The sequence below is a fragment of the Talpa europaea genome, assembly GCF_964194135.1.
Source record: "Talpa europaea genome assembly, chromosome: 10".
Classification (NCBI taxonomy): Eukaryota; Metazoa; Chordata; class Mammalia; order Eulipotyphla; family Talpidae; genus Talpa; species Talpa europaea.
Window position 1 is genome coordinate 71,395,065 of NC_140077.1, and position 24,554 is coordinate 71,419,618.

General features: G+C 44.6%; 1 protein-coding gene across 1 annotated transcript; it reads right to left on the minus strand.

The window, feature by feature from the left end:
* Positions 1-23,916: 23,916 nt before the first annotated feature.
* On the minus strand, positions 23,917-24,213 carry LOC311179063 (alpha-ketoglutarate dehydrogenase component 4-like; the record flags this gene model as incomplete). Its single annotated transcript, XM_084245942.1, has 1 exon — positions 23,917-24,213. One exon carries the CDS (start codon positions 24,211-24,213, stop codon positions 23,917-23,919), a length of 297 nt encoding a protein of 98 aa, XP_084102068.1.
* Positions 24,214-24,554: the final 341 nt, after the last annotated feature.

Consider the following 24,554-nt stretch of genomic DNA (forward strand, 5'->3'; position numbering starts at 1 on the left):
TGATAATGTCCTGTAGTCCTCACAGAACCTGTGTGGCCTGAAAAGCCCAAAGCCCTAGCTCTCTGACCTTAATGAAAGCTCTTTGACCCCAGAAGGTCCATTGAAACTTGAGGCTGAATGAAGCGGGAGCTGTGTGGGGCTTTGAGCAAAGTAATACCAATGGACGGACAAGCTGGGCTGCTCAGGGCACTGCTGAGTGAGGGATTCTGAAGATGGGCCAGGTGAAGAGAGGCTGAGGGGATGGTGCTGGGAAGGTCTGAGTGCCAGGGGCCAGCACTTGGCTCAGGAGAGCTGGGGGTAGTCAGCAGCACATGGGGTAATTAAGTGTGCATTTGTGGATTTCAAAAACTCTGTTAGCACTTAGAATAGAATTTATTTTTTACAAAATTATCTCTTCTACAGCAGGCATTCTTTATGAAAGAAAAAAAAAGAATGTCAACTATCCTTTGAAGAATTGAACTCTTATCCACGGCAATTCCAACGCAGAAGTCTTAATGTGCTGCAGCAAGAGAGAGATATAAAGACCTATACACTGGAGCAGAAGGGTGTTCCCTTCACAGACAACATGGTGTTTATGTAGAAAGTAAAAATAATTTAGACTATTAGGTAAATACCCCCAAATCAATTGAATTTCTACACTCAAGCACTAGGCATTTCAAAGTAAAACTTAAAAAATAGTAAAATTTACAACTGCATGAAGAAGCATCAAATTCCCAGGACTAAATCCAACAGTGTGTGGGCTTCTGTGTGAAACAATACTAGTAAGAGTAATGGCGAGCACATTAATTGATCAGAATACTCAGTGTGTTAACTTTGTTAATATTTCACCCTTAACTCTATGGGTTCAGTGTAATCCCTGCCAAAAGCCTGCACGTGGACAGTATCCAAAATACATTAAGTGGAGAACGGGTGCATAAAGGTGTGTCCAGTGTTGTCCCTTCAAGGGGGGACATCATGTGTTTGTCTGCACAGACGTGCTTGGTCTGCCCCGTACACCTCCTCATGCAGATGTGCACATTCTGCTTGAAAGAAGGAGAGGGGAGCCGAGGCATAGTAAAGATGGTATCTTTGGGGGCAGGTGGATAAGGATGAAGACCTCAGACATCTTTATATAAGTACTTTTTATAAACGTATAGGCTAGACCCTGAAACTATATTTTTATGAAATTATAATTAAATGTTTTTAAAATACCACCTATTCAAAGGAAACCTGCACTTCTGTGTTTATTGCAGCACTATTTAAAAACTGCTTAAAATAACTAAGCCACAGAAACAGTCACTTGACCCAAAACAGATGAATGGATTAAGACTATGTCACGTGTGCCTGTGCATGCGCCCATGTACACACGATCAACAAGGGAAAACTTTGCCACTTGCGCAAATGGGTGGAGCTAGAAGGGCTGAGGGAAAGAGGAATAAGTCAGACAGAAAAACATAAATACAGGAGGCATCACTGATATGTGGAATATTGAGAGACCAACAAAAGGCTCAGGAAAAAGATGAAATTTGCCAGTTGACCATATTGCTGAAGTGTCCATCAGGGGAAGGCGAGGGAAAGGGGCCCAAATGGCAGGGAAGAGCCCAAGGGACTGTGCAGATGGATCATGGGTGCGATGGGGGTAGAACTACGGGGACTACATTAGAGGGGAGACATCCACTCTACAAAAAGACCCATATGAGACAATAAATTTAATTGAACAAACACAAATTTAAAAACTTTAAAAATATATATAAATAAATATTTTTTTTAATCCAAAAAAATTTAGCAGATGGAATTGTGCAGGAAGTCAATGGCTTGACTGCCTGGATGGAACATTTCAAGTGACATAAACTTGGTAATGAGATTGGATATTCCTAGTTGGATTGATCCTGGGGCTGAAGGAAGTGCCTAGACTCAGACTGTGTCTAGTAGCAATATTATTAGAAATAATTTTGGTATTATTATTATTATGAAATTTATAAACAAGTATAAAACAATGGAATAATTATGTAAATGGGTTAAGAACCAAGAATTTCATCATGAGAAAAGAAATTCAAAGCACTTAAATGAAACTCATAATTCTAAAGTGGAAAAATTAGTGTATGAATTCAATAATGTGTTTTACACTGTAGTATTTCTAGCTCTGTCCTTTACAGGGCCCTACAATCAGTGGCGAATGTTTCTCGTGTGAGGTCTCTTAGCAGAACCCAGGACTCCTTAGAGAAGTGGGTGGTTACAGAGCAGGGGGGTGATGCTTGGGAAGACCCTGCCAGTACCTGAGCCATAGCAGGAGGCTGGGTGCCCGAAGTTACTGGATTGTATGAGAATAGGATCCCAGGGTCCACTGAGGAAGGCTCCCACTGGCCCACATGGGGCATTTGGACGCTGAAATGGATAATCTACAGTAAATTTAAACATATCAAATATATTAAAACTCCATGAGTTCAGAATGACATTAAATAACAAAGGCTTTCTCTGGCTGCCTTTGGAATGTGCTACGGAAGTGGGTCACTCTGAAGCAAGACAAGCATTCATCCTCCCCTCCTGTCCATCCCAGAGCCAGGGAGGCGGACACAGGTGGGGCTGGGGTCCACTTGCCCAGGGGTATGGCTGGAGCCAGACCTCACCGGACGCACACCCTGACCACAGAGACCCTCCTCTACTCAGTAACCTCTGCTGGCCCCAGGAATGGACACTTCAGACATGCTTCACCTTTACCCTGAGAGGGACCCCAGGTCCATACTGGAGTGGGGTCTCTGCCACACCCCCATCTGGTAACAGAACCAGGTCCTATACTTGGGACAGCACAGATGCCTTCCAGGGCACAGCAAGCATTGCTGCTTCAATGTTATGCTTGTCTTTCTCATGACAAGCTTTTATTCAAAAAGATTTGGTAATTTTGCTATATAATTCTCTTTAGTGCTTTTAGCATGTTAGAGTTCTTAATGGCTGATCAGCCTGGCTGACATGTTGTGACTTTACTGGATCCAAACCCGCTTTTTAAAGCTACCCTACCTCTTTGAGCATAGCCATCAATGCAGTCCTTGTTGGTGGAAGCGTTTCTCTTCCAGAGTTTGCCTGTGTCTTGGTCATTCCCGGTGGCCCGGATGTAGCTACAAGGTGACTCCGGGAGCCCTACTGCAGGGGATTAGCAGCAGGGACATTTATTATACCTCAATACACCACACTTTACTCCTGACCTAGAGACACAGGCTCTTGGTCTTGGTGTTATACTTCTCTAGTGTCACTACACAAAGGGCGGTTCACTCTCATTTCAGACAGATGGATAAAGGAGAGTCCAGGAGTCCTGGTGGATGTTTCAGGTTTTCAGGCTCTCAGGGAACCAGGTACACAGGCACAGCAGGCAGGGAGGCTGGTATGCAACAGGCAGACCTTGGCCCAGGTAGGGGAGCTGCAGAGCTGAGGAGGAAGACAGGCAACTAAGCCCCCAGGACCCCAGGAGTCTTTGTTCTTCCTCTGGGCTCTCTCTGCTCTTCTCTTTCACATTGTCTAGTGGTCTCACCTCCTGTGTCCTCACTGCACTTGCCCTCTGCCTGCTGTTTCTGCCTAGGCTTTTATCCCTTTTAGCCCCACCTCTAGGCTCAGATGTACACACTTATGCATATATACCTGTACTCTAGGTGACCACAATCAGGCCACATGCCCCATGCATCCAAGTTCCTTCTGTATTAACATGATCAGGGCTGCATGTGATAGGCACACAGGCTGATGGTGTAAAAAGCCTGGTCAATTCCTTTACCCTACACTTGTTATCTAGGAGAAATGCCCGGTGTCTCCCTGCGCTTTAACCCTGTGGCCTTGAGAGACCCAGTGAGCCACGTGAGATCTGGAGAGACACCAGAGAGAAAAATTCCCCTTTTGGTGCTACAGTGGCCCCCGCCCTACTCCCTGTACTTGAAGCACTTGCCAGGGCACTTGGGGACCCCTGCTTTGACATGACAGAGGGTGTGGGGATGCAGGGGCGAGACACACTGCATGGTTCTGCTGGACGGATAAGTGGGGTAACTCACATTATTTCTGCAGGCTCTGGGACAAGGTACTGTCCATGATGTCTGGCCCCTGGCCCTAGAGGATAAAGGCATGGCACAGAGGCCGAGAGGTGTAAGAGCCTCGAGGGAAGTGGCGGGTGTATGGATTTAATTTGTGAAATTAAAATTTATTTTCAATTGCAATTTTATATATTTTTTTAATTTCTAATTTGTAACTATTTTTTAAATTTATAAAATTGGCTTAATTTATACTATTTTACTGATTCACCGATAACAATTATGTTTAGTAATTCCACAGTCTTGTAACTTACACAACACAGAAATTTTGAACTCTCAAGGAGAATCAGTGTAAATCTTTAACTTATTGTGGTATTTACGGTATGACACATGTGACTGTTCTGTACCTGAACTAATCTCATTTGAGTAAGAGATGCAAGAGAAAATGCAACTGGAAGAGCACTCCACCCCCAGGCTTAGGGCCACATTGCTCATGTGGAAGCACCTGCATGTGCACTGAGTGCTGAGTGCAGAGAAGTGGGATGTGGTATACAATTCAAGAGAATCAGGACAACATGGAGTGAAAGAATTCAGGCAGAGGAAGATGGAGACCGAGGGATGTCACTGGGATCTGGAAACCTGAACTAAAACCTGAACTCACAGGGACAGACTGAAATAATAGTTGCCAGGCCTGGGGTTGGGGAAAGGGTTGGTTTAGTCCCAAGTATAAACTTCTAGCTTTGAGATGAAGAGGTTCTGGGTGTCTAGTGTACATCATAATGATAATCGCTAACATACTACTTTAGATACTTAAAAGTTGCCAAGAGTAGATCATAAATGTTCTCATCACAAGAAGAAAAATAAACCCATGTGTATTCCAGGTGATAGAGGCTAAATATACTAATTATGGCTACCATTTGATATCTATATGTCAAATGATTTTGTTCTGAACCTTTAATTAATGCAGTTACATTTAAATTGTATCTCAATTGAAATTGTGTAAGTCATGAATACACTAAGTGATGTGATGTGCTTTACCTTATAAGGAAGATTTTCATGTAAAGGTCGTCAGCTTCCCAGGGCCAGGACTCCAGCCTTGTCATGAACAGATGGCCTCTGTACCTGCATTTCCTTCCTCTCCCTGGAGCAGCCACCTCAGTCCCAACACAGCCAAGATCATAGTGGCATTGATTAAAGTGAAAAAAAGTAAAATGTGACTTCTATAGTTGGTTACTGCCAATTAGTTATTATTCATAACTCATTTACTGCTGTTTGAATTCCAAATTTATAATTTTTTTAAATTTTTATTTATTTATTATTTAAATTTTATTTTTATATTCCCTTAAAATTACAACCCCCTTATTTTGACCCCAAACCCTCCTTTCCCTGCCCCCCACCCCCCATAGTGAGTCTCTGGTTCATAGTTGTTTGCTGATTTTGATATTTTCTTTCTTATAGTTATTCTTCTTCCTGGTCCCTTATTTAAGTTTTCTAGATTCTTGCTGAGTGAGACCATCCGGTATTTTTGTTTTTCTTTCTGACTTATTTTGCTGAGCATGATCCCTTCCAGCTCCATCCATGTTGCTTCAAATTGCATGTGTTTATTTTTTTTGAATGCTGAGTAATATTCCATGGTATATATGTACCACATCTTCTTGATCCAGTCATCTATTTTGGGGCATTTGGATTGTTTCCAAAGCTTAGCTATTGAACATTTTTGCACACAAATTTATAAATTCTTTCAGATTTATTTATTTATTTATACAAGCACTGGGTACAGTCAGAAGCGAGGGAGGGTGAGAGAATGCATCAGAGCCAGAGCGGGGAACAGAGCAGGCAGAATGACAAAATACACTGCTGAGGGGAGCAGCGGGGGCAGCAGGAGAGGTCCATGTGCCATGTGGGACCCCCACCAGGGGCTGGGGATAGGACCAGTGCTGCAGAGGCTGCGGGCAGCCTCACAGCCCAGCGCTCAAGCACAGCGCCACCCGGGGAGGCCCCCAAATTTGTAAATTTGAGAAGGATCAGACCCCTTATTTTTTCTGCCAAATTAAATCCTAAAGAAATAAAAACCTTTTCCTTTTTCTATATTTCACCTGCGTACACTATCCAATGGAATCTCCATTTTATGTACTGTGAATTAATATTTTGTTTGAAAATCAAGGCAAGTACAACACTTTGTAAGGAGCGATGAACACAAACAACCAGCTCTTTTTTTTTTTTTAAAGATTTGTTTATTTATTTATGCAAGCACTGGGTACAGTCCAGAAGCACGGGAGGGTGAGAGAATTCACCAGAGCCAGAGCGGAGAGCAGAACAGGCAGACTGACGAAGTACACTGCTGAGGGGAGCAGCGGGTGGCAGGAGAGGTCTGCGCGCCACGTGGGACCCTCATCCAGCAGCTGGGGATTGAACCGGCGCTGCAGAGGCTTCGCAGCCCAGCACTCAAGCGCTACGCCACCAGTGGAGGCCCACAAACAACTAGCTCTTGAGACAAAGTTCAATATCCCTCAGCTCTGGCCTTCACGCCTTGGCCATGGCCAGAGGGAGAGGCTTTATTCTTCTCAGATTTGGGGGTATATCGGGGAGTTGCTCCGAGAGGGTGTCTTTCCTCAGCTTACTGTTTTGCTGCAGAAGTGCAGGCTTCAGCTGCTGCTTTGGGAAGGGGTCAGGGTCCAGCTGGGGGCTGGTGGGCTGGGCTGATGATGGGGGTCCTGCCCTCTGGCTTGGCCTGGAGTCTGCCTGCCAAGAAAGGTGGCTCCCTGTCCTCTTGCCCTGACTCCTCAAGCTGATGTGAACAGGAAATGACAGATGTTGCTTTCTGCCTGAAACATAGGGTTGACAGTAACACTCCCGGGAAGGACCATCACTGTGGGGCACAAGGATAGGGAAGGCTCCCCCAGATGGCCTGGCCCTGTCCCTCCCACTGCTGGGAGTGAAGAATAAGATACGCGCCCTAATGAAGTCTACTAACTCTGTCTCTGGTAAAGCCCATGGAGACTGTGGTCTCCGTAATGGCCGGGTGGTAATGGTGTTGGTCGTCAGATGGCTCCCTGAAGGCCAGGATTTCCTCTGCCATTTGCACCCAGAGGTGTTGGATGGTGCTTTCGATCTCACCCTGTATACGGGGGTTCAACTGTGCATCAGGTCCCCACACAGGGAGACAGGTAACCAGGCAGGTGGAAAGAGCTACTGAGGATGCGATGCCTGAGCTCCCAGAGGTTGTCCCCCACGAAGGGCAGCGCCCCAGTCACCATCAAGTACAGGACCATGCCCAGGCTCCACCTGTCCACCATAGGGCCGTCACAGTGTCACCGAAGGCAGACCTGGGGCGGCGGACTCGGGGCTGCAGAAGTGCGGACTCAGCTGGTGTCGGAGCACAGGGCTCAGTCCGAAGTCCCCCAGCTCAATGTTGCTGTGAGGGTCCATCACAGGTTGTTGGGTCAGGTCGCAGTGCGCAATGCCATGGTGGTGGTAATAGTTGGGGGCGGAGGGGATCTGCTGCAATTTCACGCAGGCCTCGCTCTCAGCTAGGCGCTGCGGCCAGCAGGTAGTCCAGCAGGTCCCCGCCTTCTGCAGTCTTCATCGTCAGGAGCAGCTGGTCCTTGGTGTCCAGGACCTGGAGCAACCGGACTATGTGCGGCTTCAGGCAGCCCACCTCCTGGGCCACGGGTGCATGGTTTTCCTGCTGCGACTTTTGGGTGGTCTTTACGGCCACGGTGGTGCCGGTGAGCACATGGCCGGCCAGCGATCCCTCGGCGTAGGAGTCCTCGTCCAGGGTCTGGAGTATCTGGTAGCTTCCCATGATCGTGTCCTTAGAGCACAGGTCAGCTGCTCTTCTCCGCAGCAGAACTACATAGAAACCCCGACTCCGTTTTCCTCAGGGCCACTGTGAGGGGCATCCAGCCTGCTGTGCTCCACACCCACCAGCGGCATGGCAGCTCTGTGTCCGCCTCTGAGCAGCACCGCCTCAGTCCTGCCGCCGGTGCACACCCCTCTGGGTGTGACTGCATGGACCTGTAACATTACACATTAATTATTAGTGATAAATATTAACCAAGAATAAATTATCAAATTCAGTAACATATCATATATAATATTAAAGCATAAAATGGTGGAGGTGATGAAAGCAAAACGATGGTAATTCTGAAGACATGATCAAGCTGACTGTGTCAAAAAGAAACAGAAAGCAGAGAAACAGAGGGAGGGCAAGAGAGAGGACATGCATGAGAAGGGGAGGGAGTGTGAGGAAAGAAGAGGTGAGGAGAGAGATATCTCCAGAGATGGAGGGTGCCGGCTCTCACCAGCTCACCAGGATCTCCCATCAGCATGTTACTGAGCCCATTGTAGCATGGAGACTGGGTTCCCATGTTAAATAAAGTAAAATGTGTCTCACACATATACCATGAGCTATTTAATTAAGACATTTATGTCAGTGTCCGTTTCCCACATTCATTACGAGCAACCAATAGATAGCTGTCTTCATGTATTATTAAACTCTAAGGTCCTACTTCAAGATCCACATGGAAAGACCAACACAATCTGGGCACAGCTAGAGGTGAGAGGACCCCTGAACTGGACCCCCATGGTCTGTGTGCTCTACAGACTCTGCAAGACAGGGCTGGAGGAAGAGAGGCGCGACCCCTCCTGATCTGCGCAAGATTGCTCCAGGCGATTGCCCCCCAGAGAGCATTTGTAGGCTTTTGTGCACATCAGCAAGTTTGCTGACAGATGCTGTTACTTTGCTTGAAGAGCCTCAACTGGGGACCTCCCTGGTGGTGTAAGGGGCTTAGCATCAGCACTAGGAAGCTATCCACATCTACTGCAGCATGACTTCCTTCCCCAGCCAGGGAGGTGACCCACATGGCACAGCAGACCTCTCCTATCTCAGCTGCTGCTCCCCTCGGCAGAGTCTTTCAGTCAGTCTGTCTGTTCTGTTCCCCACTCTGTCTCTGGTGAGTCCTCTCACCCCCCTCACCTCTTGTACCCCAGTTCTTGTATGCATAAATAATTAAATCTTTTTTTTAAAAAAAGCCTCAGAAGGACTTAATTAGGGATGAGCACCCAGCTCAGGTGACAGCGTCTTTGGAAGACACAATGCCAGAAGCATCAGCAGCACTTTGTTCTATTAGGGAAGTATGTACATAATGTTATTATACTTGCAGGGGATGCATAAAACCGTCAGTACCTGTGTGGCTTATGTTTTATAAATTGAATCTACGAAAACTAAAGGAATCTTTTTCTTGTACAAATTTATATTGAGGTATTAGTATACATTTTATGTAATTTTAGACTTTCCTAAATTCCTCCACTCTGACACCCTGAGCAGGTGGCAACACCCTGGATAAATGAATTCACTGTGATTCATTGTCATCACCTAAAGTCCATGCAAGTTCAGTCTTAGCATTGGATGTTCCATGCTCAGACAAATATTAATCCTTATTTTCATCATCAAAATCAGTAGTAAGAGACCTGCATTTCCCAGCAGTAACCTTATCTCTGGAGCAGGGCCAGTGGAGGAATTATAAACTGCTAAAGGTATTGGGCCTTCCTAGTGGCACAGCAGGTTGAGCACTGCACTGTGAAGCTGTCCGCAGCCTTTGCAGTGCGGGTTTGATCCCAGCTGTCCAGGGAGAAACCCACATGGCGTAGTAGACCTCTCCTGTCTTGCCCACTGCTCCCCTCAGGAGTGTCTTCGGTCTGTCTCCCTGTTCTGCTCCCTGTTCTGTCTCTGGTGGATCCTCTCACCCCTCCATGCCTCTGACCTGTACCTTAGTTCTTGTATAAATAAATAAATAAATCTTGGGACTCCTCTGGTGGTGCAGGCAGTTGAGCGCAGTGCTGTGAAGATGTCCGCAGCCTCTGCAGTGCTGGTTCGATCCCGGCTGGCTGGCGAGGGTCCCACATGGCACGGCAGACATCTCCTGTCATGCCTGCTGCTCCCCTCAGCAGTGTATTTCATCAGTCTGCCTGTTCCATTCCCTGCTCTGTCTCTGGTGAATCCTCTCACCCTCCCGCGCATCTGGCCTGTACCCCAGTTCTTATATAAATAAATAAAATCTTAAAAAAATAAATAAATCTTTTTTAAAAAAGAAAAACTAGTAAAGATTTCTTCATAATCTCCAAGTCAAGCCATTTGACTCTATTATTGTTAAATAATGTGAAAGGGGGGAACATCTAAGACTATATTAAAAATCCCTATATAGCTGATATAAAGTATAATTTTTAATTATACTTTTGATCAGTGATTGCTATTTTTGTCATAATTAACTGATTAAGTCACTAATCTTACTCTTTAACATATTTTCTAAAGCATTTTATTCATTTTCTACAAGAAAAAAGATAGACTAAATTGTGGAAAAAAATACAAGAATTCTCATACAGAAGTGACAATTTATTTGTTAAAATAAAATTCATGAAAATTTGAAAGCACAATATTCATAGATTTAGAGTATTGCATTGTTCATTTCTAACCTACTGCCCCCAAATCATCTGTGAATACATTATTGTCATTTGGACCACCAAAGATCCCAAGTGCTATACTTACAACTGTCCAATGCATACAACAGATTTTGTCTCTTATTAATAGAAAATAAATGAATAAATAGAAAATTTACATTGAACATAATATAACTCAAGCATGAATGAGTCAAACACACTATAATATTGATACTCCCTTGATATCTTCTAAGTTATCTATTAATAGAACTTGCATTAAAAGGCAGCCTGTGTTGATTTATAGAACTCACGAGGCAAATGTTCATATGTGTGTATTCCATTTTGCATACATTGCCATGATCCCCGAGTCAATATAAAAGGTAGGACAAAGAGAAGAAACAGGTTTGTTCAAACTCTTATTTTTCTAAAACCACCAATAAGTGAATTCCCTTTCCATTCTAGATTAGCTATGAAGTTTACACTCAGACAATTTTAGAAACAGAGTGTAAGTTCTGTAACTTATCTAAAACTTCAAGTACAATAGTATCTATTGTGTTGGCTTTTTTCTTTCCCTGTATTACATAATGAATGAAAGTACAGTCATTTCTCAAATGCATTGGATCCTTCTCATGTGGTCAATTTCCAAGCGTTCCCCCCACCCACCCTGTCTCTCCACACTCCAGGTGATAGCCTAAGAGTTCCATCTGTCAGAGCAGCTCCAGGTACCCAGAGAAGCAAACTATTTGCTACCTCCTATTCAGAACCAAACTTTGGACTTTTTAATTCCAGTTTTATTGTAATATAAATGGCATTAACACTATGCAATCTAAAGGTGTGTATACATTGGCCATATCTATATCTATGTATTTAGATATATAAAATGATTGTCATGGTAAGTTTCATTAACATCTATCACCACATAGTTATAATTCTGTTTCCTTTTAATTAGAAATTTTGAGATCTACTCTCTTACCAGCTTTCAAATACACAGGATAAAATATAGTCATCACAATGCACATGACACTCCATATCTTCTTTTTCAAACTGGAAGTTCGTATCTTGGAACTACCCTTTCCTTACCTCTCACCCAGCCCCTCTGGCACCCACAAATATAATCTGTTTCAATGTGCTTTTTGTTTTATATTCCACATACAAGTGAAATCTTCCAGTATTTGTCTTACTTTGTCTGAATGATTCCACTAAGCCTAAAATCCTCAAGATCATAAATGACAGGATTTCCATCTTTTCTGAGGTTAAATAATATTACTCTGGTGTGTGTGTGTGTGTGTGTGTGTGTTTACAATCATGTATTACTTCATGACAGGGACACATTCTGAGCAGTGCATTGTGTGACACTTATAGAGTGGAATGACACACCTGTGTGATATGGCCTGTTGCACACACAGGTGATACTTGACTGCCTGTCAGGAGTGCAGTGGGCTAAGGCTTGTTGACTAAAGACCCTCATGCCATGCCTGAGCGCATGCGCACACACACACCATACACACACTTTCCTTATATACCTGACTGTCAATCGGCAGGTAGATGAGCCCCACTGTCTCCAAGTCTAAGTCATGCTGCAGGGCATCTTGCAGGCACTTGGTTTGTTGAGGAGCCCCCAGACTGTTTTTTGTGGAGGCTATACCGCGGTACCTGTCCCCTGGTAGTGCACAAGGTTTCAGGTGAGGATCAGCGTGGAGAGCAGAGCTTCAGAAGCATTCACTGCAGCTGGTCCACCCAGACAGCTGGTTCTCATTAAACCTCCCTTGGCTCTACTGGTCAAGTAATGGGGGCAGCAGAGAGATTGAGCGGGTAGGGTGGGGAGACAGGGTCTTCCTGTACCTGGAAGCAGCCTGCTCTCCCCTGCAGCTCTGCCAACTGACTCAGCTTTACCTTCTCACTTGATTGCAGATGCTGCTCAACCTCAGGTGGGCCCAGGACATCCAGCTTCTTTTAGGTGTGATGTGGCTTAATGGGGCACAGCTTGCTGTGTTCCCTGAGGGACCGTCTCTCTCCTTGTTACATCAACCCAGCTACGGGAAAAGGCAATAATTGGGTTCTCCTTGTGTGTTTTATTGTGTTGGGAACCATACTCTTGTAGCTCCTCCTGCCCAGACATCCCTATCCTAGTGCTAGGTTGTTACTAGGATGTCCCTAGACCATTTAATTGCTCTAAATTGGAATCTTTGGCAACATTGTTTGCAACAAGTTGATGCCACACCTGTAACAGCCTACTACAAAGTCTGACACTGATTTTCTACAAACTTAGTGATGAGTCACAAGAAAAGGAATCACTAAATGAAAAGATTGTACTACCTGCTCTAAAAACTCTGTTAAGTAAATGTGTCTTACAAAACCTCTTCTTGTACTTTCCTAATCTGAAGTCTGTTTGAAATAAAATCTTATTAATCCTGAGATCTGTCATCAGGCTGGCACTTTATCATTTAAAATGTCCTGTGTTGGTATTTAATAGGCATGTAATTGCCAGGATGACATCAGTCTCTGCATTTCCCTTTTCTTAAATGGATTTTTCTGAATGACTGTTTTTCTTTAAAGAAATGCAAATTTTTAAAACTTTTAAACAGGAGTAACCATCTGACATCCAATGAGGAAGAGGGAAATGCAGCTCCTGGGGGGACCTGCCTAGAGAGAAACCCCTTGAAGATCAAGAAGCCCCTTGAAGATCAGCACCAGAATATGGAAAAAACAAGTCCTCCAGGTGGCTGAAGGTGAGCTGGGACAGGCCACAGCACAGGTGGGAGCAGAAGAGAAGAAAGACAGCCCTTATGCTGACCACACAGAGGGGCAACCTGGCTCTCTGGTCCCATTGCTTGAGTCCCTCAATTTCAAAACTGTTCTTCCCTCAGAAGCCAATTTTGGGAAACAGTGATTGCTGCCGGGACTCTAAAAACAATTCAATCTACACATGTCATAATTTATGTTGAGAAAATGAGTAACTGTAGTCATTTTAGAGCCCAGTCATCATGTGGCTCCATCATTCTCATAGTGTCATAATTTACAGAGAATTTGAAAATGGCATTTTGGAAATGCCAGTGTGAAAAGGCGGGATATTAATTTGTGTGAACTTTATGATCCAAATATCTTGGGGAATAATCCAATCTACTTTTTTTATGTATAAATTTGTTTTGTTTGCTATTGCTTAAAGAAACAAATTAAAATTCATCCTAGGTTAGCTCTGTGTGCTCACTCCTTTTTAAAAGAATAAAATATTTGGGCAATCCAGGAGTCATGACATTGCTCACTAACAGTTTCTTAGGCCCTCAGGGAATTTAAAGTTTACATAACCATGTTGACTTTTCACAGGCTATAACACCATCCTGTGAATGATTATCATATGCATATTATCAATCCTATTTGTATATATAGGCATCCTTTCATATTTTTGTAGTCATTAAATCCTCATTAATATCCAAGGAAAAAGAATAAACGTATTCTTTGAATCATTTATGAATTCATCAAATGATCAATTTCAAATCAAGGTGCATTCACTTCACAACCCTCTGCATCTTTAGAGTATTTTGTGATGATAAACATAGGAGATATAATGAGACAAAATATAGAGACAAACTGTTTTTCCTGTTAAGGTATTTTCACTGCAAACAGATTGATTTTCACAGTGGCACATCCTGACAGCCATAGGGAATCAGTCAAGTGTTTTTAAATTAACTTATTCACTAAAGCATGATTAAACCTGTATTTAAAATTTGAGTTCTATAAAATAATGTCTGGTAGCATCCTGAAAAAGAAAATGGCACCTATCAGAATAAGCAGACTGAACTACTTCCACCTGGCCATGAGTTCTTACAATGGAAAGAACTCTTTTAGTTTTCCCAAATGTTGTCATATAGGTGCACACACCATAAATGTCTATTGAACAAGTGTTTCAATGGGTTAATTGGCACATGCACTGAAGAAAAATAAATTGCCATTGAAGCCTCTGAGATTGAAATATGGAATAAACTCTTCCAGACTATGTTTCAACATAGTCTAAAATTAAATTACATTTAATCCGTAGTCTAAAGTCCAGACTATGTAAAAGAAGATTCACGGCCTCCCTGGTCATGCAAGGGGTTAAGAGGCAGCACTGTGAAGCTATCTGCAGCCACTGCAGCAGGAGTTGGATCCCAGGCCTGGATGGTACCCCTCATGGTGCAGCAGACCTCTCCTGTCTTGCCCGCTGCTCCCCTCAGCAGTGTATTTCAGTAGATTTGCCTGTTCTGTTCCCTAGTCTCTGGTGAATCCTCTCACTCCCTGCATCTCTGTCCTGCACTCCAGCATTTGTATTCATGAATAAATAAATCTTTAAAAAAAGGGAAGATTCAGAAGATTTCCTGGGGAAGAAAACAGAGATCTCTTATTATTTGTAAGATGATAGATATCTGATTTAAGAAGTTATTAAAGAGTAACTGAAAATTACCTTAATTATCCAGCTGCTTGTTACAAAAGCATCAAGGACTGTAGCAACAGAGTACAGCAGACCCCATCCCACATCCTTACTTAACTGTAGTTTTGTTTTCTGAAGTGTCAGTTGACTACAGTCAAGAGCCAACTACAAATACATTAAGATATTGTGAGAGAGATCACATTCATGTAAATTGTATTGCAAAATATTGTTAAAATGATTTAAATTACTATTACTTGTCACTGTTATTGTGCTTCATTTATAAGTGAAGCTTTATCTCCAGTGTGCATGTGTAGAAAGAATATCATAGCGCAGAGCATGTTCAATACCTCGGTATTTCATGCCCCCACTAAAGGGTCTGGGTTGTTTTTCCCAGAAGTCACAGGAATTACTGTCTTCATCCTAACTTCATCTTAAATGCCCACCAAACAATTTTCTTTGAAGAGGATGCTAAATGTCTTGGTTCTGAGGTATTCTTTCAATGTCTTCTTGTTTCTCCACCACCTTCAGAATAATAAAGTCAGTACAATAAGTGAAAACTCACCAAGAGAAGTTTGATCATAAGGGGAAGAAAGATTTAATCAGATAAGATGGAAAACTTTCTCAGGCTCTGCATTGCATGACCATCGTTTGGGGAGGAAAGAAATCATTCATTTCCAAAGCGACCAATTCAGAGTGCTTTCAAAATAAAGAAATTTTCTTCTTTTTTAACAGTGCCACAGTGGGAGAATTTATTGACTTTTGAGAACAGACATATTAAGATCAGAACAAGTGAACACTGGAAGCTACAATTTTCAAATACTGACTAGGCAATCAGAGCTGTAGACATCAAACATCAGATGACTTAATGTATGGGAGGCTCTCAAAGCAGGGATGACCAGGAAGATAAAAATCGCTCTTTGATTTACAATCCTCACTCAGAAATGAATATAAGCACGTGCAAGTTTCCCTCCCACACACTCCTCCTCCTTCCTTCCTGCCTTTCCTCCTTCCTCCCTCCCTGCCTCCTCTGGTGTTCTTTCTCCTCCTTTTCACTCTTCAACTCTCGAAAGTTTCATCCTTGTCATTCAGAAAATTTTACAGAATGTTAAAGTTTATCATCAAGTGAAGTTTCAGTCTCCTCAGAATATTCCCTTTCTTGTAATCTTTTCAGATGTCTTTTATAGTCTCCTAGTTTCATTTTTTAATACATCGCAACATATTAACACGCCAACATGAATTGACATAATTTTTACAGGAATATAAATGTATTGAATGTAGGAAGCTCAATTCTGTTTATAGTATTTGATGAATGTCTTTAGAAAAAATATGAAACAAAAAGTTGTTTCTGATTATATCATTATAAATATCATTAGTTCTTTAAATACCCCAATCATGAAATTTTAATGAGCATATAGGGATACTGCAAAATAACATTTTCTTTTTCAGGTCAACAAAGATTGTAGGGGCTAATAAGAAAAGCTTCTAGAATAACATTAAGTTTGGGAAAGAGAGAGAAACACTGGAATTTTAACACCAGAAGCGATATTCATCGCTTAGGTATTGACCTATTTTGTGTGTGTGTGCGTGGATTCTTTGGTTTTGATGAGGATGATGCTGTCCTCATAAAAGAGTTTGGGCAGGCCCCCCTCAGCATTTTGAAAGACTTTGAAGATATAGGCATTAAAGTTTCAGTAGAATTCACAAGCGAGTCATTGACTTCTAAACTTAGGGTCTTCTTTCACGAGCCCTCCCCTTCCACGGGCCCCTCTATGACCGGGATTCCGAGGAGTGCCCCTTCTCTGGCCCCCGCAGCCTGAGGTATCGGGGAATAATCAAAGGCCTATAAACGCCAGGTTTCCTTCGGAAACAGATGTGCCAACACACGGAAAAGGATGCTGAATCCACAATGTTCAGCTTCCTGGCATAAGACATATCTGCGAGAGTCCCCGAACTGGAGGACACCCAGGAGCATAGTACCACCTCCTTGCCAGGCCCCCTGCTGGTGGACCCGGGGAGAACAGCACCACCGGTGTGCCAGGCCCCCTGCTGGAGGATGACCCTGAGCACAGTACAATCTCCATACCAGACTCCCTGGTAGAGTACCCCTGAGAGCATAGCACCACTTCAGTCCAGGTCCACAGCTGGAGGACACCCGGGAACACAATACCACTTCAGTGCCAGGTCCCCTGCTGGAGGACAGCCCGCAGAACAGCAGACCTTCTGCACTAGACCCAGTGCTGGAGGACACCAGGGAGCCCAAGCACCACCATTGTGCCAGGCCCCCAGCTAGAGGGGACCAGAAATGAAGGACCAAAACCTTCCGTCCCATCCCCCAGCCCTCCAGCACCACCCTAAGACATTCCCAAGACCTGACTGGTGCCTTCAGTTTTGTAGCAATGCAGTGGCCCCCTCAGATAGATTCGGTAAGGAAGAAAATGGTTGCGTTTCAGGATCTCACAGTAAATCCAGCCAAGGCGGGAGGGCCAGGCTAGGAGGATAATAAATACAATATTGACATTTTGCTGCTTCTGTCTACCATTCAGACTCCACAACAACAGAGTGCACGCAGCCAGAGACTGAGAATATCTACCGCCACACCCTACAGAAGTCCGGCGCAAAGTGCAGCCACCCAGTGGCCATGGTGAACAGGAGCACACCAGGGGAAGGCAAGGCTCTGGAGAGGGGTCATGGGCTGGGCCCAGTCAGAGGGGCCAGGAGCAGTATGAGATCCACAGGACTGGAGCACAGATGTCCAGGGAGCACTGAAGTCCAAGGAGCAGAGCAGGTGAAGGGCCAGGAGGGCAACGGAACTGGTGAAGCACCTGGAGGGGAGCAGAGCAGGTGAAGGGGGCCGTGGAGGGGTGGGGGCAGCTGAGAAGGTGATACTGCCCTTCATGGGGACCAGCCTTGAGGAGATCAGGGAGCACATCCTGCGTGGATACCTCTGCGTGCCCCACTACCTCTCAGTCCAGGGCCAGGACCTGTTAAACAATATGGTGGCACTGGACTCCTGGAGATGCAGCACCGTAGAGAGCGTCAAGCAACACCCCTGGGTGCGAATGAGTAAGGGACTCCTGCCTTTCAGCGAGCCGTCCCACGGCTACCATGACAGTCATAACGAAAGCCATGGACACCTGGTTACCAGAGACATGAAATTTGCAGAGCCACTGCGGAGAACAAATATGTCCTTACGGGAACATACCTGATACTCTGCTCCAGGAAGCAGGAGGAGGAGGACAGTAAGGAGGAGGCGGAGCGGCCAAGGCGCATCTTCTTCCCTGAGCCCTTCCCTCACACTGTGCCCCACTGTGACCGGAATTCTGAGAGTGCTCCTCGCAGCCTGAGGTTTCGGGGAATAATTGACAGCCTATAACACCAGGTTTCCTTCGGAAACAGGTGTGCCAACACATGGAAAAGGATGCTGAATCCACAATGTTCAACCTCCTGGCCACCCTGGGGCACAAGACCATATCTGTGCGTCCCCGAGCTGGAGGATGCCCAGGAGCACAGCACCACCTCTGGGCCCGGCCCCCTGCTGGAAGACCACTGGGAGCACAGCACCATCTCCTTGCCAGGGGTCAGGGGCTGGCCCAGTCAGTGGGGCCAGGAGCAGCATGAGACCCACAGGACTGGAGCACAGATGTCCGGGGAGCACTGAAGTCCAAGGACCAGAGCAGGTGAAGGGCCAGGAGGGCAAGGGATCTGGAGAAGCACCTGGAGGGAAGCAGAGGGGGCAAAGGAGGGAATAGAGTGGCTGGAGGGCGCTGAGCAGGTGAAGGGCCCCAGGAGGGGTGTGCAACTGTGCAGGGTCAGAGCCCCCAGAGGCCCCAGGGCCAGATGTGGGGTCCAGGCTCTCCGTTCCCCATCTTAGGCTCTGTCCCTTGAGGGCCACCCTGCCCCCTTGCTGGGAGGGAGAGCCCTGCTGTGGACCCCTGGACACACAGATGGTGCAGAGGATGCAGGAGCTCTTCAGTCTGAGTGGCATTGTCATTGACTGACACCCACGGTAGCAAGTCCCCCTGCACTTGGCCCCTTTTAAAAACTGAAATTCCAAGTTGGAGAATCGCTCACCCGCCAGGTAGTGGCAGCTCCTAGGGCCTCCTGGTTTCCTTCTGAACCTTGTAAAATCAGGTCTGTGCCACACGCCCTGGGGGAATTCACTTGCCAAAGAGCATCCTAACTCTGAGCTTGGGATTTATTGGCTCTTCTCTTCCATGCAGGTACTGGAAGGCGCTGGAGGCGGCCGCCATGGACAGACGGGCTCCTCACTGCCGGGCCGACCTCCAGGTGACTGGCTCTGCCTGCGGGGCGCTGGGGCGTGGAGGCATCTGAATGCTCTTCTCTGCCTGATGCAGACAGTCAGAAATGGATTGTTCTGTTAACATGTCTGTCCCTTGACACAGTAAATCAGTGTTTGATACCGACTGCATTTGCTTCTCATGTTTGAATGCACCCACACTTCCAACACATGGATCATCAGATACCTACATTTGCTTTAAAATTCCTATAATCAACAGCGAAAATGTTTGTAAATTTAGAAAATTTTAGAAAGCACTTAGAAAAATTTAGCAAAGTTAGATGGGTCACAGGGGGATAATAAAGTGAAATAGGATAGTGAGACAGACCTACCAATGAGTATGTCGTTAGGTAGTTGTACTATTTTCTTTAGGTGCATGTGTATGTCCTGCATTGTGTCTGCGCAAGTGTGTGCATGTGAGCCTGTACAAGTGTGTGGGCATATGTGTGCTTCTATATGTATGAAGTGTTCATGTACATTCTACCATCAGAAAGACACTCAGTGAGCTTAGAGAATTGGTATGATGTCTTCAAAAGTGGGTCCTCCCTGGTGGTACAAGGGCTTAAACACAGCACTGTGAAGTTATTGGCAGCCTGTGCAGCTGTTCGATCCCCAGCCAGCCAGGGAGCTACCCATGTGGCCCAGCAGACCTCTACTGTAGCCTGCTGCTCCCCTCGGCAGTGGATTTCAGTTGATGTGCCTGTTCTGTTCCCTCTGTGACTCTGGTGAATCCTCTTACCCCCTGAACCTCTGGCCTGTACCTCAGTTCTTATGTGCATAAATAAACAATTTTTAAAAAATTAAAGTTCAGTAGAATTCAGTCGTTAAACCATGGTTTATTCTAGTTTAGAATTGCATTATTCAGGGCCTCCCTGGTGGTACAGGAGTTAGAGTCTCAGTGCTATGAATCTATCACCACCATTGAGGCATATGTTTAAGAATTTGATCCCCAGCCCATGTGCTGATCCACATGGCTCAGCAGACATCTCCTATCTCCCTGCTACTCCCCTCAGCTGTGGATTTCAGTGGATCCACCTGTCCTGCTCCCTACTCTGTTTCTTTTGAGTCCTCTCACCCCATGCACCTCTAGCCTTCACACCAGTTCTTGTGTGCATAAATAAATAAATCTTTTTTAAAAAGGTATTATTTAATTTGGCATAGATTTTAATGCTCAATATTCAAAACTATATATCCTTACTTTAAAATGAAACATCTATTTTAACATTTGAAGATCATAGAAGCAATGTGACCTTGGGCTATTTTTTAATTTGGTTCCTTTTTTCCCCAAGATTATTTATTTATGCATAGAAGAACGGGTGTTCAGGCCAGAGGTTTGGGTGGTGAGAGGATTCACCAGAACCACAGTGGGGAACAGAACAGGCAGATCAACTGAAATACACTGCTGAGGGGAGCGGTGGGGAAACAGGGAGGTCTGCTGCGCCATGTGGGTCAGCTTCCTGGCCTGGGATCGAACTTGTGCTGCTGTGGCTGGGGATAGCTCATAGGATTGTGTCTTAACCCCTTGCGCCACCAGGGAGGCCCATCAATAAAGAAAAATGTAAAGACCACGGACAGGTAAAATATCATTGCCCTGGGTGTTTTAAATTAATTGGGAATAAAATCTTTAGCAGTTAAATAGCTTTATAGACATTTTTACTGTCACGTGTCCCGAGGCTCTCCATTGGCTTCATTCACTCAAGATTGAATGAATAAAACACACTGTAATGTTGATATTCCCTTGATTGCTTCTAAGTTACGTATTAATAGAACTTGCATTAAAAGGCAGACTGTGTTGATGTACAGAACTCAGGAGGCAAATGTTCGTATGTGTGTATTCCATTCTGCATACATGGCCATGATCCCGAGTCAATATTAAAGGTGTGAGAAAGAGAAGAAACGGATGTGTCCAAACTCTTATTTTTCTAAAACCAGCAATAAGTGAACTCCTTTTCCATTCCAGATTAGCTATGAAGTTTACACTCAGACAATTTTAGAAACGTGGAATATCTGTGACTTTATCTAAAACTTCAAGTACAATAGTATCTATTGTGTTGGCTTTTTTCTTTCCCTGTATGGCACAATGAATGGACACACAGTCATTTGTCAGATGCATCAGATCCTTCTCATGTGGTCACTTTCAAAGCACTCCCTACCCCCTGTCCAGTCTCTCCAAACTCCCGGTGACAGCCTAAGTGTTCTATCTGTCAGAACAGCTACAGGTACCCACAGAAGCAAACTCTCTGCTCCCTCTCATTCACAACCAAACTTTGGGCTTTTTAAATTCCAATTTTATTGTATTATAATTGGCATTAAAACGATGCAGTTCACATAGCCTGATTGTTGGCACCTGGAGTACAGACATGTGTGTAAGTGTGCACATACTGGCCCAGAGGTGGAGCTAAAACAGATTAAAGGGATAAAAGCAGAGGCAGCCACAGCAGGCAGAGGACAAGGGCTGTCACTACAGAAGAGGTGAGATCAGCAGGTGATGTGAGAGAGACTAGCAGAGAGACCAGAGGAAGAACAAAGATTCTTGGGGTCCTGGGGGCTTAGTTGCCTGTCTTCCTCCTCAGCTCTGCAGCTCCCCTCCTTGGGCCAAGGCCTGCCTCCTTGCATGCCAGCTCCCCAGCATGTTGTGCCTGTGTACCTGGTTCCCTGAGAGACTGAAAATCTGACAAATCCACCAGGGATCCTGGATTCTCCTCTGTCTGCAAGAAATGAGAGTGAACCCACCCTGTGCAAAATAGCACTAGAGAAATAATACTAAGACCAAGAGCCCATGTCTCTAGGACGAGTAGAGGGCGGTGTATAGACGTATAATAAACGCCCCTGCTGCGAATCCCCTGCAGCAGGGCTCCCGAGTCACCTTGTAACTACATCCGTTTGCACATCCAGGGCACTGGGAGTGACCAAGATACGGACAAACTCTGAAAGAGAAACACTTCCACTAACAAGGACAGCACCAATGGCTGTGCTCACAGAGGTAGGGTAGGTTAAAGAGCGAGTTTGGATCCACTAAAGGCACAAAATGTCAGCCAGGCTGACGAGCCATTATGAACTCTAACATGTTAAAACCATTAAAGAGAATTATATAGCAAAATTGCCAAATCTTTTGAATACAACCTAATAATGAGAAAGACAAGCATAACATTGGAGCAGCGAGGCTTGCTGTGTCCTGGAAGGCATCTGTGCTGTCCTGAGCTTAGGACATGGTTGTGTTACCAGTCAGAAGACATGATGTGGCAGAGACCCCACTCCAGCATGGGCCCCTCCTCAGGGTCAAGTTGAAGCGTGTCTGAACCTACTAGTGCCAAGGGCCCAGCAGAGATCACTAAGTTGAGGCAGGTGTCTGTGGTGAGGGCGTGCATTGGGGGAGATCTGGCTCCAGCCCACTCCCATGGGCCAGTGGGCCCCACCCCCACCGGTGGGCACCTCCCTGACTCTGGAATGGACAGGAAGGGTGGATGAGTACTCTCCTTGCTTCAGAATGAACTATTTCTACAGCACCTCCCAGAGGTAGCCAGAGATAACTTTTGTTATTTAATAGCATTATGAACTCATGGGTTTTTAATGTATAATATGTTTCAATTTACTGTCGATGTTCCTTTTTTAAAAATATTTATTCATACAAGAACTGGGGTATAATTCAGAGGTGCGGGATGGCAACAGAATTCACCAGAGACAGAGTGGGGAACAGAACAGGCAGAAGGACCAAAGACACTGCTGAGGGGAACAGCGGGTGAGACAGGAGAGGTCTGCTGCACCATGTGGGTATCTCCTGGAGGGCTGGAAATCAAACCCACACTGCAGAGACTGTGGACAGCTTTACAGCACTGCGCTCAACCTGCTGCACAACTGAGGAGGCCCAATGATGTTTCTTTTGGTGTCCAAATGCCCCCATGTGGCTAGTGGGAACCTTCCTCAGTGGGGCTTGGGATACTGTACTGACACGACCCAGTGATTGTGATTCCCCACTGGCCTTGTGCTAAAGCTCAGGGTCTTCCCGTGCATCGCCCCCCTCCCCAGCTCTGTAATTAACTACTTCTCTAAGGAGTTCTGGGTTCTGCTATGAGACCTCATATGAGTGATCACTGACTACTGTTTGTAGGACCCTTTAATGGACAGAGCTAGAAATACGCATTTTTAAGTGTAAACAATCATTAAATTCATGCACAATGATGAAAAACTTTTCCAGTTTAGAATTATGAGTTTCATTTAATTGCTTTGAATTTCTTTCCTCAGGATGAAAATCTTGGTTAACCCAGTTAAATAATTATTCCATGTTCTATCCATATTTATAATTTTCACAATAATAGCAATACCAATATTTTTTCTAACAATATTACTACATGAAACAGTCTGAGTCAGGGCCTTCCCTTTCAGCCCCAGGATCAATCCCACTAGGACTATACAATCTCATTACTGAGTTTATGTCACTTGAATGTTTCATCAGTGTAGTCAAGCCACAATCAACCTCATATGTTTAATTTTGTGGGGTTTTCTGTATTTTTAAAAACATTTAATTTTATTTTTTTTAACATTTAAAAATGTATACTTTAATAAGTATATAATATATAAACAATAAGTAAGCTTATGGAGAAGCTAACCAGGTACATAAATTAGGAGATACAAGTGTCCATCTAAATTTTCTATATTTCTTTTCTTTTCTTTTTTACAGAATATTTATTAAAGTTGTTTAATATACAATTTCTCATTTGTCATTTTGGAAGTCCTTTATTGTAAAGACTATTCATTTGCCTAACGACAAACTGCAGCCCCACTGTAAGTGATTATTCCGGACCTCCACGCTGGATAAATTCCATTTCTTCCTGAGACACAAGTTTCCTTCTATATTTCTGAGGTAATGTTTTTATTATTTCTGCAGTGTCTGGTGGGCCCTGATACATCAGCCAATCTGGTGATTTGCTTCCTTTAGAATGTTGTGAAATTGAAGAAGAATGAGATAGTAGTCCTGCTGATCCCAAAGCTTCTGATACATTGGGTTTCGGATTGTCTCTTCTATCTGGGAATCTTATTAGTGGAGTATGTGGCTTGACTACCTGAACGACCCTGCTGGCGGACGCCATTTTTCTGTATACATAGTCCACATAGTTCTCCCACCCCATCACCCCAGTGATCCATCTGCACAGACCCTTGGGCTCCGCCCCCTTTTCACCCCTCTTCCTCCCCCTTTCCAGCTGGATGCCTCAGCAATATGGTCAACTTGCAACTTTCATCTTTTTCCTGACCTTTTATTTGGTTTTGCTATATCCACATACAAGTGTTACCATCTGATATTTATCTATTGCTCTCTTATTCCTCTTAGCATCATCCCTTCCAGCTCCATCCAATTGCCCCAAATGGTTCGTTTATCTTTTTTAATTGTTGCCTAGTATTCCATTGTGTGTCTCTGCGTATATACTCACAT